Here is a 16947-nt window from a genome sequence, read left to right as displayed (position 1 = left end):
TATTTTTATGGGTGATTCTGTATAAGCTTGCATCATTTGCAGCCACTAATACTAACTCCTAAATCTGTGAAATCATTTGTTATGCTCAGTCTGCTTTTGCTAAGATTCATGACCTAATCATGCCTTCTATTTTTCTTGTCCTTCTTAAATACATTGTGCATACTGTGTTGAAATTCACCATCCCAAATTTTTGGGTGACACCACATATTGTTAGCCCTATTATGTCAGTGTTAGATGTCCTAATCAGGAGTTCAAATTCACTTATTTTATTGACAAGATTCCTGACATTAGTTTAAGCACAGTTAAGACCAAATTTCTCGTATAGTGAACAAACCCGATATGACCCTTTAAGTTATTCAAAGTTGTTTCCCAAGCATTAGTTTCCCATTGATTTGAAACATCACACCCTCAGAACACATTGCCATTATTGGCTCTTGTTTGTTTGTTATTTGGAGCATTAGCAACTAAGGCCATATTGTTCCGGGATATGCGGTAGTCATTCCCTGACCTTTCCGCATCCTCCGTATTTGGTGGTGACGGGCTCGAACCCCGGTCTAATCAAGAAGCGTGTGCTACGCATTGCTGCTCCTTCCCATCTGGCTATGGAGGTGCCTATTGGCTCTTGTGGCAACAAACCAGAACTTTTGAGATGTGTGCAAGTGTTACTTTGACCCTTATCATCAGGTAAAATGCAGATCTATATTACCTCTATCCCCATTAATCATCAGTTTCCCTGAACCTTTAAGATACCCTCAATGCAACTGGCAAATGCACCATGTTTCTTCAAGTGTATTCTATGTCTACAAGGATTCCTTCTACCTACAGGTGTAGGGCATGCTGATAAAAATTCCTTTCTAAAATCCATACAGAATCTCTCAAGTCTTCAGTTAATCCAAAAGGCTTTCAGCATATATTTCCTCCTATAGTGCTGGGGTAGAATTGCAGACACATGCCCATTCTGATCTAATTTGCATCATTTTTTCAGCACGGTTCCATATTTTTTTGTGAATCATCATCATCAGTACATGTATATTTAATCACATGTATGCTTAATCTCATTAGTCCCCACACAAATAATTATACTCTCTTTATCCCTGACAATCTTTTGGTGACATCATTAATTGTTGTTCCTGGTAGTACAGTACCAGTGAAACTCATTCTGAAAGCAAAATTTATTTTGCTTGGAGCATTAAGATCATTACATTAACTAAACAGCTTAAATACTGCAGCAACAAAAAATCATGAGAGGGCAGGATAATTCTGTAAAATTTAATTATTTTATTTTATTTTTATAATCTATTCATTTTTAATAATATAATTATTAAATTAATTAATATTATTATAATATGCTAATGTAAACCATAATTTAATTGTTATTATTAAAAGGGGGGGAAATGGTAACCCTATAAGAGTATCTAATGTATATATAATTTTTTGATTAAAAAAAAATATACATAATATATGCAAATGTATAGGTTTACAAATTTGAGCACTTAACAGTAATGTAAACTTGAAAATGGAAGGGATTAATAGTTTCATGTTTATGTTTTATGTCTTTAATGTCTTTTTTAATTTTTAGCAGAATTAATAAAAGGTTTTTTTTTGAAAATGGGTTTTAGGAGAAAGTTGAGTACCTAAGAAAGAAAGTCATAAAAGTTCTGACCGACTTGTGGAGTTGGAAAAAAGAAGCAACAAATCAATTTGACAGATGGGATAAAGAGATTTTAAACCAGATAAGATTTTGTACACACACACACACACACACACACACACACACACACACACACACACACACACACACACACACACACACACACACACACACACACACACACACACACACAATCTGACAAGAAACTCATAGCAAATATGTGCACAATTCCAATAATTTAAGTGTTTTGTTACTTGAAAAATAAAATAAGCTATTATTCAATTAATAAATATGCAACATTTCTATTATAATAATACTATATTATACTATGGTATAGATAGTAGAAAAAATATTTTTTGCCGTAGAGAACATGCATAGAATTATTGTAAGCAACTTTCAGGTATCTATCTCAGTAGCAAAGTGTTGTTCCTGAGCTGTGGGCTTAATGAAGGATGATTTTTGGCTCCCTACACCAGGCTATGGGACACCATCTGAGGTTATAAAGTGGATCACACTACAATGAGCTATATTGAGTGCATGTGAATGTCATTATGCCTCTATTCAATATATCACATTGTGCATATAGGATACCTGTTCCATTATAACTGAACCAGTAGTAATTGCATGGGTGAAAGCATGGAGGGTAAGTACCACTGGTGGTGCAGCTTATTTACAGCCATAGCAGCATGCAATTAATTTACAGATATCAGAAAATCTAATTTTAATCTCACTTTCCCTTTTAATTGCTTAAATATTTGATTTTTATTCTTCCTCCATCCCCATTAGAGGAATAACTGGGCTGTATGAGTGTATTCCTAGTATAATTTTGTTTTTTGTCATTACAGTTATCCTTCAAAAGTGGCCTCTGTTTGGATCGTGCTTCTTTGCTGTGAAAGTAAGTAATAAATGTATTTTTTTGCATTTTTCATAATTCATAAATGTGAACTAGGGGTAGTAAAGGTCACAGTGGCTATTCAAAATTATTTTAAGGCTAATTGTACATTAAAGAAGAAAATAAATGTTAAAAGCTAGCTTATATTTCTATTTTAATATTGCAGTTCATTCTTAAATGTCATTTTATTATTAAATACTCATTATTATAGGATAAATTGTTTATATCTTTAAAATAACTGAGAATTTATTTTCCCTTATGTTAAAATTTTTTATTGTAAATGAATTGTGTGATGTGATGTTTTATCTATATTTTTTATTGACTTGTGTTTTGAAACCACAAATGACTCCAAGTTTAAAATATATTTATTTTTGTTTAACATTATATTCAAAATTAATTTATTCCTTCTATCTTTTTTTTTTTTTTGCTTTGTCTGAGCAATAATCCTTTCTATTTAACAATTGCACTTCACACAAAAATTAACTTTTATGAAGTGAACTAAGTATATCAAACTTCCTTTTAACTAATTGCTAAAGCACTCATAACTATAATTTATCTTTTTCACATTTATAGCTGTTTCATGCAATTATCTCTTGTGTGGCTTTTTTTACTTAAGTGTCACATGATCTCACATAGGCTCGAACACTCTTCCCACATTTATGCACATCGTTTATTTAATTGAATTTCTTTAATAAATTGATATAACTTTACAAATTAATTGTCTTTATCCATTTTACAATAATTAACAGGTATATAGATGCATTTAACTCTTTTTTTTTTTTTTTACATTATCTGCTTTCAATCAGTTTACAGATGTCCGTTTTCTAACTATCACAACTTCCTTTTTTATTTCACAGTTTGCTCTTCATGTAGTCTCATAGGTGAAAAAAAGGGCTAGTGATAACACTATTAAACCTTTTTCAACATTAAATAATAACTTATGGTATCCTTAATGTCTTTTCCTTCCCTACATTTCAACAATTACTGCTTCTTTTATATTTTTATTTATTACAAATGTGTCTATAGAGTTGAGAAATTAGCATTTGTAAATATCTTGTGATTCTATAATTCTTTCTACAAAACAATCTAAGAATTTACATACCTGAAAAAAAAAGTGTAACAAGCATACTGAGATCTACAGAAAGACTATTTAAATGTCTAGAGACTCCAGCTAATCACTTTTGTGGATAAAATTATGTAAACATTTGAGGCCAAATGGCAACAAATAGTAAACCCAGTAGTCAAATGGGTTTGTGGCAAAGGCCAGTAAACCTCTAGAAAAGCCAGTTTAGACAATTTAGAAAACTGTTGCAAATTAAATTCCAATGAAACGATGCTTTAATTAAATAAATTTCAATTTAATATTAGTATTAGTAGTGACGAATGATGCAAGAAAGCAAGCTTATGAAACATCAGCAAAAAAAAAAAAACTTCTCACATTACCTGTCTATCCACTCCAATAATTTGTGTAGTTCTTCTTTGAATTCATTCAAACTACTAACTTTCACAACAATAGATGGAGGTTTGTTCCACAATAAACTACCTGCTGGCTGAAAGCAAACTGTACACATCTATCCTTCAACCATCCTTCCTCAATTCGAATTTATGTCCCCTCCTGTGTGTAATCTGAGCAAGAGGAAGAATGGCATCAGCATTGAGATTGCTCAATGCTGATGCCATTCTTCCTTTCAAATTTACCTAAGGTAAATTTGAAAGGAAGAATGTATTATATGCTCCATCACCACGTCAAGGTGGAAACCTGTCGATGCAGTTTTTTTCTTTTCTAAATTCTTTTTCTTGTTTTTCTTTTTTAAGTTCTTTTTCTTGTGTTTCTTTTTTGGCTAACAGGATGTAAAATACAAAGTAAAATACTGACAGGTTATTGTATGACAAATAATAGAACCAGTATGGTGGGCAACTGCAATAACGCTGACTATGATGCGGCAAATTTACATAACACAATTCGGCGAGCAATAAATTGTCGACCGGCAGCAGACCTATAGGGCATTTGTGACTTTGCATGTGAGAAGCTTTGCATGGAGCATAGCAGACACTTAAAAATTAAAATTATATAATTATAATTACATATATATAAATGATATATATAATATATAAGTATATATATATATTATTAATTTATAATCATAAGCGAGAATTAAATTTGTTATTTATTTTTCTAAATATTAATATTTTCGGCACTTTAAACTATTTAAAGAAAACCTAAAACATCATTCGTATGTCGTTATGTTCCATGCTTGCGGTGCTTTTGACCGCAACGTAACATATGGGACAGAGGGTATTTGAAAAAATTATTTAAGATCAACAAGTGAGGGCCCCCCAGAAGGCTGAGGCCCCTGGAACCTGCCGGGTGCACCCATGTGTTAAAACAGCCCAGCCTGATATATTCTTAGCAAAAATGCCAAGTGTTAACTGTGTTTTAGGTAACATGAAAAAACCAGCTGTTCATTCAGCATGGAACAGGGACCTCTTTCACATCACTTCTAATTCTGATATCTTTACAAACCTACTTATCACAAATCTACCATGATCTTTTCTAATATTGACTTGTAAACAAAAATTGCATTTTACTTATATAAAATGTTTTAACAATAAAACAGATCAAGTAACAGTTTATGACAGTTCCAATATTTCGGGTAATAGTACATTGTGGTCATGAAAATGACCACAATGTATTATTACCTGAAATATTGGAACGCTTATAAATAAACAAGCTTTATACCACTTGTTGGTTACAAAAATATTGTAGTAGGGCAGTGTAGTTATATGTAAATGAAAGTGTATAAGGTAGAAGTGTCATTTTACAATTGACATAACATGCTAAAGTTGAACTGATCAGGAACACTGCATATTTTGATGGGATCTCTGAATAGATTTTTTCTGTAAAAAAACTGCATTGGGTTGCCATAGAATCACCTAAAAGGTCCAGGAATATGTGTGAGTATTTGTTATTGTGTATGCTGTATGCAGAGTATTGCACTAATAGGAGTTTCATGGACAAGTTACCACCCACAAACCTTTCAAAATTTTGGAGGAGTTAGTATCTGCATAAGTGGAAAAGGATTCTCTTGGATGATAGTTCTTGATATACTCTGTGTTTGTTTTGTGAGATGGAAGAACATGGCCATGGTACTAACCTATTTAGCATTTGAAAAGAACTGCACCATCCCAGCTAGGGCTTACAATACCGGGATCCTGGTAATTTTTTTCCGGTATTGAAATACTGGTATTGATACAAAAAATACCGGTTTTTCAGTACTAATTAAAAAAAAAAAAAATTGTTTATAATTTAATCACATAAAGGTTATAAAATCACCTCTATGTGATTATGACGTCATTATCTCTACTAACAAATGTTTGATAAATCATCGATAGGGCAACATTGCAACCAGTCCACAATTCTTGGACAACTTTGTGTCTGACCGTATCATAACTCCCAAATCTCGTTCCTCCTTCATTGTTCCCCTGGTGGTCTTGCATTTTGCTGAATTAAAGCATAGCTGCCACTTTTCTGACCATCCCGGAAGTCTATCTAGGTCACTCTGAAGAAGGTCTGCTTGGCGGTGATCATTAACTACTCTACTGATCTTTACATCATCTGCAAGTTTAGATCTCACGCCCTCCATCCCTTCATAGATGTCATTTAAGATAATCAAAAACAACAGTGGTCCCAATACTGATCCTTCGGGAACCCAACTTCTTACATTAACCCAATCTGAGGAATAACCATTTATCACAACCCTCTGCCTGGTGCCCTCAAGCCATCGTGCTATCCATCTAAGGATTTTCCCTATAATTCCAGACTGCTCCAACTTATAAAGTAACCACTCATGTGGGACTGAGTCAAATGCTTTGCTGAAATCCAAATAAACAATGTTGAAATTATTCCCTAAATCCAGCTCACGAATGACCTGTCAAAATGGCTAATCAGATTTGTTAAACATGATTTTCTTTTTACAAAACCATGCTGTGTATCCTATACAGAATTCCATTTCCATCTAAATGAACCTGAATTCCATCCTTGCTCATTGCCTCCATGATTTTCCCTACTACTGAAGTTAGACTGGCCAGGCGGTAATTACCCGTTACACTCCTAGAACCGCCTTTATGTTCTAATTTACACCAATCCAACAGAATCTCTCCTGTCCAGTGATGCTCTCATAACTAGCATCACTGGACAGGAGAGCAGTGATGCTCTCATAACTAACCTTAATGATTCAATGCACTCACTTTCAACCTCCTTTAAGATTATAGGGTATATGTGATCAACCACAGGAGCGTTACTTGCTTGTAGGCGTGAAAGTTCTCATTAATCATTTGAAATTTCAAAATCATTAATTACATTTTTTTCAACTTCACTTACATAATATCTCATTGACACAAAGGGTTTTTTTTATGTAAATATCAATGCAAAGTAACTGTTGAGTTCATCTGCAACTCCAGCTATGTTATCTAATACTATCCCATGTCCATTACATAAGGGTCCAATCTGATTTGTCCTGTTCTTTGCATTTATATATGTGAAGAATTCCTTAACTGCACTCTTTGCTCTCTCCCAGACTCTGTAAAGATACTATAGGGAAAATTATACTTCGCTGAATAAAACATCTTTCTCCTTCAGAAAATGATGAACATAATTCAACCATGGAAGACCAACATGGAACAGAACATCATTGTCCCGCAAATTCTTTCCAAAATAAGAAATTGTCTGACTCCAATGAGATTTTAAAAGATGAACTTGAGTCAGAAATTAATGAAATACTTTTTAACTATTTTTTCTAAAAAAGTTCAAAGCCTAGAAAATGTGGACTGAGATCGTCTACAATTATCTCAGTACCAGAATAGAATCCGAAAGGGCATTTACTGCCGCTAATCAAATACTGTATGTACCAAAATTAGATCCATTTTAAATGATCATACTATTGATTGCTTATGTTTCTTAAGAGCTCGCTTTATTCTGACAGGTAGTGTGAATGCTTAAACATAACTAAACTTTGCAGTAACAATATGTATTTTTTTGGTTTTAGAATAAATGTATTTTAATAATTTTTTTCAGAATATTACAATAAAAGTTTATTTAAAACATGAATTCAAGTAATTACAGTACTTGTTTTTTTCCTTATTTTATTGCATCTAATTGTCATCAAAATTTGCCCTAGTAGCCTCGTCTGCTGACGAGGCTACTAGAGACGGTCGTGTTCCAAGCTGCTAAGTGGATTTTTCTTATTTATTGATTTGAAATTATTGTTTTTCTAAAACTTTTGATTTAAATTTAGTAGTATAACATTATTTTGTGATTTTCTGATTAACTTGGTGTATTTATTCTTTACTTGGCCTTGTAATTGCATAAAAGTATCGGTAAAGGTTTCCACGTGTTTCAACTCCGCTAGCGTTCGTAATTTTCCCGCCATTGTGATACGATAGTTGTATGCCGTACTAGATAGCGTTAGTTGAACTTCGTTAGCAGTTAAATTGTACGTTTAAATAAATACATATAACGACTTAGATTACAAACGTAATATAATTAATAACATAACATAATTAATTATAATTAATTAATAAATTAATAGAATCATGACTCAGACCAGAGCAGCAAAGCAAAAGGCTCAAGCTAATGGAAGCGCTGTGGCTCAGAGCAGAACTGAGGGGGGCAGTTGTCCTCTGACTCACAGCCTTATAAAATGCACTGTTTGCTTGATGTTTGCAGAGCAATCGGGTACGGTACATGATACTGCCAAGGAGGATGTCTTTGTGTGTGCGCGATGCAAGGAGTGTATCGATATCAGGCAACAACTCGGCGTTCTTGTGGGCCTATATGAGAGCTTGAAGGACAGGGTGGATGCCCTCGAAGAAACTAAATTGAGGGGCCCATCAAGCTCTCAGCTGCCCCCACATCAACGCCAGAGCTTGCACTTGGGCATCGCGTGACACAGAGACAACCCCCAAGGCAGAATGCGCTGGTTGCGAAGGAACTAGTAGTTGTTGGTGACTCTATTGTCAGGGAAACGGGGAACATGCTTTGTAAAAAAGATAGGTGGAACAGGACCAGGGTATGTCTGCCAGGGGCAAAGGTTGATGATAATATTAAGAGTAGGAGACCGGCAGAATTACTTAACAAGTACAGGTCACTGTTGAACAAAAGCCGAGAATTAGGGTTGAATTTGAAAGTGTCTGCAGTTCTGCCCAGACACGATAGGAGGGAGTATATGATGAGAGCCTTGTCGATCAATTCGGCCCTGGAAAGATTGTGCAAGGCTCAAGGGGTAGAATTTTTTTCAGCCTGGACTGTACTTGTTAACAGGAGAGATTGCTTCTACAGGGATGGGATACACTTAAATAGAAAGGGTGCAAGAATATTTGCTGATGCTATCGAGGCAGTGTTAGGTGGGTCGGAAAACTGCTAGCTTGGGGGGAGACAAAGACCAATAGATTGACAGTAGCCACTGGCAGAGGTGAAAGAGATTCTTGCACTGCTTCTATTAGAATGAGCAGAAGCCTGAAAAACAAGATGCATGGTATTTCAGAGACTGCTGGGAGCCATTGCGGTACAAATAAACACATGGGTTGTGTTAGGGTAGCTAAGAATAGAAACAGGTGCAGGTATACTTGCGTGTACACCAATGCTAGGAGTTTAGTAAATAAATTTGATGAATTTGAGGTATTGCTCAAAACATCAAAGGCAGATATTGTTGGGATATCAGAGACGTGGTGTCACACAGATATAAGGGATGCAGAACTGCAATTTGGGGAGTACAACGTCTACAGAAAGGATAGACAGGATAGGAAGGGAGGAGGGGTTATGCTATTAGTTAAGAAACACATAAAAACCAAGGAAGTGAAGCCAGTCGACATCGCTGGACAGTGCAGTGTTGAGTCAGTTTGGTGTGACATAAGCATTGGGAGATCAAAATTGAGAGTAGGAGTGTGCTATAGGCCTAATGACTCTGATGAGTATAATAAGGAACTGTACAGGGAAATAGAGTGGGCTAGTAAGACAGAGAGTCTTATAATGGGAGATTTTAATTTCCCAGATATTGACTGGAATTTGGGGGCTGGTTACTCACACACTAGCAGGGCTTTTGTGGATTTATTGGATGATTGTTTTCTACATCAGCATGTTCAGGAGGCAACTAGAGGGAGTAATACTCTTGATTTGATTATCAGCAGTGATTCTTCATGCATTAAGAATCTGCAGATAAATGAACCACTAGGTGGCAGTGATCACAGTGTGCTGAAGTGGGATTTACTGAAAGAGGTAACTACCATTAGGGGTAAAGGGAAGGGTTATTGCTTCCGTAAAGGCGACTGCGATGGACTGAGACAGTATTTAAATTCTATACAGTGGGACCAACTGATGATGTTACCAACAGCAAATTCAAAATGGGAAGCATTCAAAGAACGTATCTTGGAAGCTACTAGGCTTTACATACCAACTAACAAATATTGTTCAAGGTTTAGGCCAAAATGGATGTCAGATGAACTAATGAGGCATATGGCGGAGCATAGAAAAATGCATGGGATACTTACAAATTAACACATGACACAGAATCCTACGATAGATACAAGTTGATATGCAACCAAGTTACAAAGGAGGTTAGGCAGGCGAAGGCAGATTACGAGAAATCCTTGGCAAGGGATGCAAAGAAAAACAGCAAAGAGTTCTTTCCTTATGTAAACTCTAGAAGGAAGGGGATGAATCAGATTGGTCCACTTGATATTGATGGGTCAACTGTTGATGATCCTGCTCAGGTAGCTAACAAACTAAATGAATATTTTGCATCGACATTCACACATGAGGAGTTATTCAGCAAGGGAAATGCCAGAGGTGTATTCAACTCTAGCAGTAAGCTACAGAATCTTGAAATAACTGGGAGTAAAGTGGAGGAGAAACTGTTGAAGATAAACACAAGAAAGGCACCCGGGGTGGATGGGATCTATCCAGTTATATTAAAGGAGGCAGCAAAGGAAGTAAGCAAACCCTTAGCCATAATTATGAGAGCTTCCTTGGACTCAGGGGAGGTACCCATAGACTGGAAATGTGCAAATGTGACCCCAATTCACAAAGGAGGATCAAAGGCTGACACAAGTAACTATAGACCTGTGAGCTTAACTTCTGTTCCAGGAAAATTAATGGAGGCACTGGTTAAAGATCATTTGCAGGATCATTTAGACAAGACTTCAGTTATAGCTCAGACACAGCATGGTTTTCTTAAGGGGAAGTCTTGCCTGACCAACTTGATTGGATACTATGATGCAGTCACAAAAGAACTGGATGCAGGGAATAACTTTGATATTATATACTTGGATCTTAGAAAGGCTTTTGATACTGTTGCACATGGAAGACTGCTACACAAATTGGAGCAGTGTGACATTGGAGGCAAATTGCTGCTATGGATAAAGGGGTGGTTGAGTGGGAGAAGACAGAGAGTGGTAATCAATGGACACTGCTCATCGTGGACTAATGTTATTAGTGGAGTCCCTCAGGGCTCAGTGTTGGGTCCATTATTGTTTTCTGTATTTATAAATGATATTGATGATGGTATATCAAGCTTAATGTCCAAGTTTGCAGATGATACAAAGGTTGGCAGGGTTGTCAAGGGCACTACTGACACTACACTGCTGCAACAGGATCTGGAAAGGTTGAGCAGATGGGCTGAGAGGTGGCAAATGAAGTTTAACATTGACAAATGTAAAGTACTACACATGGGAAACAGCAACCCCAGAGCAACGTATCAACTCTGTGGTACTACACTGACAGTGGTAGAGAATGAAAGGGACTTGGGGGTGATTGTGCAGGCAGATATGAAGTTCTCTGAGCAGTGCAGACGGGCTGCAAGAGTAGCTCATGGAGTATTGTCAATGATATACAGGAATTTTTCCAGCAGGGATAAGGAGGTGATTATTCCATTGTACAAGGCAATGGTCAGGCCACACCTAGAGTACTGTATACAGGTCTGGAGGCCTCATTTCAAGAAGGATGTAGAGCTGCTGGAACGAGTACAGAGAAGGGCAACAAGATTAGTGAATGGAACAAAGGGGTGCTCTTACGAAGAAAGGCTTAAGTTTTGCAAATTACAGTGTCTGGAGACTAGGCACCAGCGAGGTGATCTGATAGAGGTGTATAAAGCCTTGAATGGTTTAAGCATGCTCAATGCTGATGGGATTCTTCCTCTAGCTCAGAAAAATCACCTGAGAGGGCATAAATTCAAATTGAGGAAAGACAGATGTAGGATAGACGTGCAGAAATTTGCCTTTAGCCAGCGGGTAGTTGGTTGGTGGAACAGACTGCCATCCCTTGTGGTGGAGGTTGATAGCCTAAATAAGTTTAAGGCTCAGCTGGACAGGTATTTTGAACGAACAGAGGGGTGAAGTGGAAGTGGGTTTTTTTTTTTTTTTTTTTTTTTTTTGGCTGATGCTGCATAAGCTTGCTTTCTTGCATCAAATGCCTCTACTAATGGTAATGCTAATGCTAAATTTATTGAGAAGAACGTTTGTTTTTGGAATACTGGTATTAAGATTTTGACCGGTATTGTAAGCCCTAATCCCAGCTGTGAAGTGTGGTGGTGGTGGCGGCAATCTGATGACCTGGACCTACTTTTTTGTGGTATGTGACACTAATGATTTTTTGGGGATGACTCCTTTGCAGAAGGAATGATAATGTGACCTGCTTGATAGCATCATTTTTCCGACACTGATGGAGTTTTATGACATGGGACCTTACTTTTCCAATGGGAAATGCCCTCTGTTTTAAAGCACAGTGTATGTGAGGTTTTGTTTAAGGAGAATAACATGACTGCAATGGACTGGCCACATGGAATCATGTGGGATGAATTAGAAAGATGTGTGAAGACTCAGTTATTGAGACCACCTCAGTTGTCCATTGACATATGTCAAAAATTGGGAGAGTGTTCAATAAAACCTATCTACATGCTATCTTGCAGCCAAGGAGACTTTACACCATATTAAAATATACTCTGTAAATTGTCTTTTCTCTTATCATTTATAGCATTCTCATGATTATTTGTGCACAGTACTGTCAGTTCTACCATTGCCACAATTGTCTTTTTTTTGTGAAAATAAACTACAGTACCTGTATGGTTAATTGCAGTACCATTTTAATATATTTTTTTTTAGGTAAGTGAAACAGACAGTGTAAGTGCAGATTACATCCTAGCCGTGAATAAGGATGGACTCAGTATTCTGAATCTTGTTACTCATGTGAGTTATTTCAGTTATCTAGTGTTACATTTTTATTGGAGAATGATTTTTAAATGTTTAAAAAAAGTTATGTCAATGATAATTATCAATATTATTGACATGCAGATTTGGCTTTGAAGCAATTAAAGCCAAATATGCATGTAGCCAGTATATGCTCCAATTAAATGATAATAATAATGTTGCAGACATTATTATTATCATTTAATCATTATTGTTTTCATTTTATTATTATTGTTAATTGTTTAAAAAAAGGAGTTTGGAACACTAATGCTTTTCTTTTGCACTCACTGCTTGGCTTCTTGGAATCAGGTTGTCCTGTGGGATGCTGTATCAATACTTTTTATAAATAAAAGTTAGCAAATGCAGGAGAACACAGTCTAAGACACACACTTGTAGGATAACACACACATGGATGGATGAACTGAGATAAGAGATACATGAAATTTGTGTGTGTATTTTATGTATTGCTGTGCAGGCTGCTACATTCAGCTTGGTGCTGGGTTTTGCGTTCACTTGGTGTTACTTGCAGGCGAAAATTGCGTTATAGTCACATTGTTCCCTAATATATCAGTCACGTTGGAGCAAATTCGCATTTCTGAAATGCATGTTATAGCAGAACTGACTGCATTTAATTTGTTGCTTTGTAATTTTAGTTAGTAAATGTTGTGTTGCAAAATTTCATTTTGGTTTTGGCTTGTTGATTGGCTTTACTCAACACAGAAATTTACATTTCACCTCTTTAGTTTGTTTGATTTCTTCCTACTAATTGGGTTAACCATATTTAAGGTTTAGTTCCATTGTGCCTATCTCAATCCCTTGAGACATGGTTCTTTTGCTGTTAGTAGGCCATGATAGAAATTCAAGTGTTTTGGAAATTTCTATAGAGCCAATGCCTTCTTGAAGAAGTGGTCAGTGTAGTTTCCCTAAACTTTTTTGTTTTATTTCAGATGGACGTCAGTATTCACCTATTTGATTATTAAGTGGTGAGTTTCCTTGCTTGTTTATGGAAGTGTTTGTGCCATTCTTTAAGCTACAGACTATGATTCTGTGCTTGTCTCAGTGAGTGTAGGCCACTGTTTTATCTATTTTGTGATTTAATTAATTTATTTTACTTGGTAATTTGATTTTTATTTAAATGAAGATGGCAGTTGGCATCTCTTCATTCATTATTTATATATATATATATATATATATATTTATCATTATCATTGTTCCTAATATATCAGTCATGTTGGAGCAAATTCGTGTCGCTAAAATGCGTTACAGCAGACCTGACTGTACGGGCGGGGGGTATCAAAAAGTTCGTACCCTGACCTAAATAAAACATCAGTAGGAAATGCCATTTTTAATATAAGTTGTCTACATATTCAGTAACTAACATGTGAAATTTTATTCCCGTAGGTGATTATACATCAGAAGTGGAGCCCGGAATCTGAGGAAGGATGCTATGGTTGACAAAATGGAGTATCGAGCAATGATCAAGTTCTTGCATTTGCAGGGCAAGAAAGATCAGAAAACTGACGAAAAAATAAAAACTGTGTATTTTACAGTGTCCATCCTATGACACTGTAAAAAAGTGGAAACGGGAGTTCGAGTGCGGTCGTACAAGTGTCTTTGATGAGCCAAGAGAAGGGCAGGCTATCAACATCCATAGACAATGAGATGGTTGCAAAGGTTGTGACATGTGACAATTCATTTCATTGCAAATGCAATGAGAATTAGTTATGGGTCTGCTGACAGCATTTTACACGACCATCTGCACATGTCTAAGGTCTCTGCACGATGGGTTCCAAGATTGCTAATGCCTTTGCAGAAGCAATGTTGAATGCAGTGTTCTCGCCAACCGTTGGATTTGTGTAATGCTTGGAACTACTGCAGCACACACCCTATTCTCCTGACCTAGCACTGTCAGACTTCTTCTTGTTTTGAGAAATGAAGAAACCATTGCGTGGATGCCACTTTGATTCGTCTCAGGAAGTCATCAATGAATTGGAATCGTGCTTTCAGGCAAAAAGTGTGGACTTCTACGATCAAGGCACAAATAACTTTTCCATAGATGGGAGAAATGTGTTACGTACATGGAGAGTACATAGAAAAGGATTAAAGTTCCTGTGAAGTTTCACCTTTCTAGGGCTATTATTTCTAGGTAAGGGTACGAACTTTTTGATACCCCCCTCATATTTAATTTGTTGCTTTGTAATTTTAGTTAGCAGATGTTGTGTTGCAAAATTTCATTTTGGTTTTGGCTTTACTCAACACAGAAATTTATATTTCATTTATATTTATAGAGATCACTGGTTATTAGAATCTGCCGCTTTAGAGAATCAAATTTCAAAGAACCGATTCAAATCAATAAAATGTACTATGCTTTTGTCATTTATTCAAATCACATCTTCGGTTATAAGAATCAATTTTGAATGCCTCTGTGATATTTTTCTTAAGTACATTTCTGGAGATCACATTTCTAGAGGTCACAACCATAAAACAATAAAAACAATTTGCAGTTTTCAGTTTATTGGGCATTTTGTTTGTATAATCTGTTATAAACAGCTTTAACAGAAGAAGAAGAAGAAATTGCCCAGCCTGTTACTGTTAATTTTTCCAAGGAGGAGATAAATGAAGGTGAATTTTCCAGTTACAAGATGGCAAACTCGTGAAGCTATAGCCGTCCTGAGGACATTGCAAGAAACTGGTGCAAGTGTTCGTGGATATAGACTGTTATACAATATTTAAAATCTATAAATAGGCTTTGTAGTGATAATTTAAAGCAATCTAAAATAAGTGACTATTTAAAATTATAATCATATTAAGCTATGTATGTAAGTATAAATTTATTTTTATTTTGCTAACCTGTGGATAATATTATTCCGATTTTCACGCATCATTTAATTGGTAATAAACTTTTGGTAATAAAGTGTAAATTCGTGCTCTATATCTCTATTTTTATAGCCTATGGATAATATTCATCAATTCCGCTTATTAGAATCGCCATTTATTAGAGTCAAAATTCAATTTGCAAATGCGATCACTATAACCAATACTTACTGTATATATATAAATAATCAGTTTATATATAATAAAACCAACAGTGATATTTCTTATCAAAAGCAACTTTTTAATATATATAATATCTAATATAATAAATAATAACTTTTAAAAAAACGAGTTCTTAATTTTTTGCAAATTTCTTTCTAGGAAATTGTTTGGAACTTCAGTTTTTCAACAGATGTATTTCTACAAAGCACAACAGAAGAAAATAAATATATGGTAGACATAATATGTGAAAACACTACTTTGAAAAAGATAGTTTCCTTAAAAGTAGATCATGTAAGTAAAATGAATTTCAATTTCAGACATTTAACACAAATAGCAGCAGATTAGATAGCAGGCAATCTTTATATTGCAAAATACAGTTATCTCTCTCTGTTATCTTGAGATCCAAAAAATCCTTTACAGTAGGACCTTAAAATAGGCAAACTCAGAGTTCACAACCCGGTTCATATGTGACGGATTCCTGCTTCATACTTATGTTCATGACTCATAGTTATAGACTTGTCTGTTCAGAATGGCAGTTGGCGACACATGAGAGGGGAAGGGGAGAAACGAAAAGCGAAAAGTTGATGTTGTGAATGTACAGTATTGGTTTCTTGTTCAGATGAATAAAAATTACATACTTGAACTAGATAATATAGTACCTTATAGATTAATAGCAATAATAAATTAGCTTAAATACAGCCTCTCCCTAAAACTGCACCCTTTATGGGGTGGACTCATCCCGACTCTACTTTATTTAAGATTTATTAGATAGTATGAATCAGAGCTGTAATACTCAATATGTTCTACGTTGATAATAATATCAGTAAAATAATAAGAGGAGTTTACCTCAATATAGTACGTAGAACACGTCAAAGTGTTCTACATACTATATTGAGGTAAACTCCTCTTATTATTTTACTAATTTAAGATTTATGTACAGTCAAGTTTACTTGTTTACATACATGCATACTTATACACATTAGATACATGAGACCTAAACTTACATGAATTATCACTTACACAGGGCTACCACAGACCTAACCCTTAAGTATTATGGGTCCCTACTATATTAATTTTCACTTCTTTTATAACAATATTTAATATTTTTAAATGTCTGGTGTTTACTGACTAT

General features: G+C 35.4%; 1 protein-coding gene across 1 annotated transcript in view; it reads left to right on the top strand.

Annotated features, from left to right (window-relative positions):
- The window catches only part of LOC150076424 (unconventional myosin-XV-like), a 163604-nt gene that overhangs the window by 129875 nt on the left and 16782 nt on the right, over window positions 1-16947 (top strand). Inside the window, exons 13-15 of the mRNA XM_090387355.1 lie at window positions 2497-2546; window positions 12696-12779; window positions 15975-16106. Coding sequence (XP_090243481.1) covers window positions 2497-2546; window positions 12696-12779; window positions 15975-16106 — 266 coding nt within the window. The remainder of the gene's footprint in view (window positions 1-2496; window positions 2547-12695; window positions 12780-15974; window positions 16107-16947) is intronic.

This window comes from Mastigoproctus giganteus, chromosome 13 (assembly GCF_048544385.1).
Source record: "Mastigoproctus giganteus isolate SK-2022 chromosome 13, ASM4854438v1, whole genome shotgun sequence".
Classification (NCBI taxonomy): domain Eukaryota; kingdom Metazoa; phylum Arthropoda; class Arachnida; order Uropygi; family Thelyphonidae; genus Mastigoproctus; species Mastigoproctus giganteus.
Note: the sequence above shows the minus strand (reverse complement) of the source record. Positions and strands in the feature narration are given on the sequence as shown.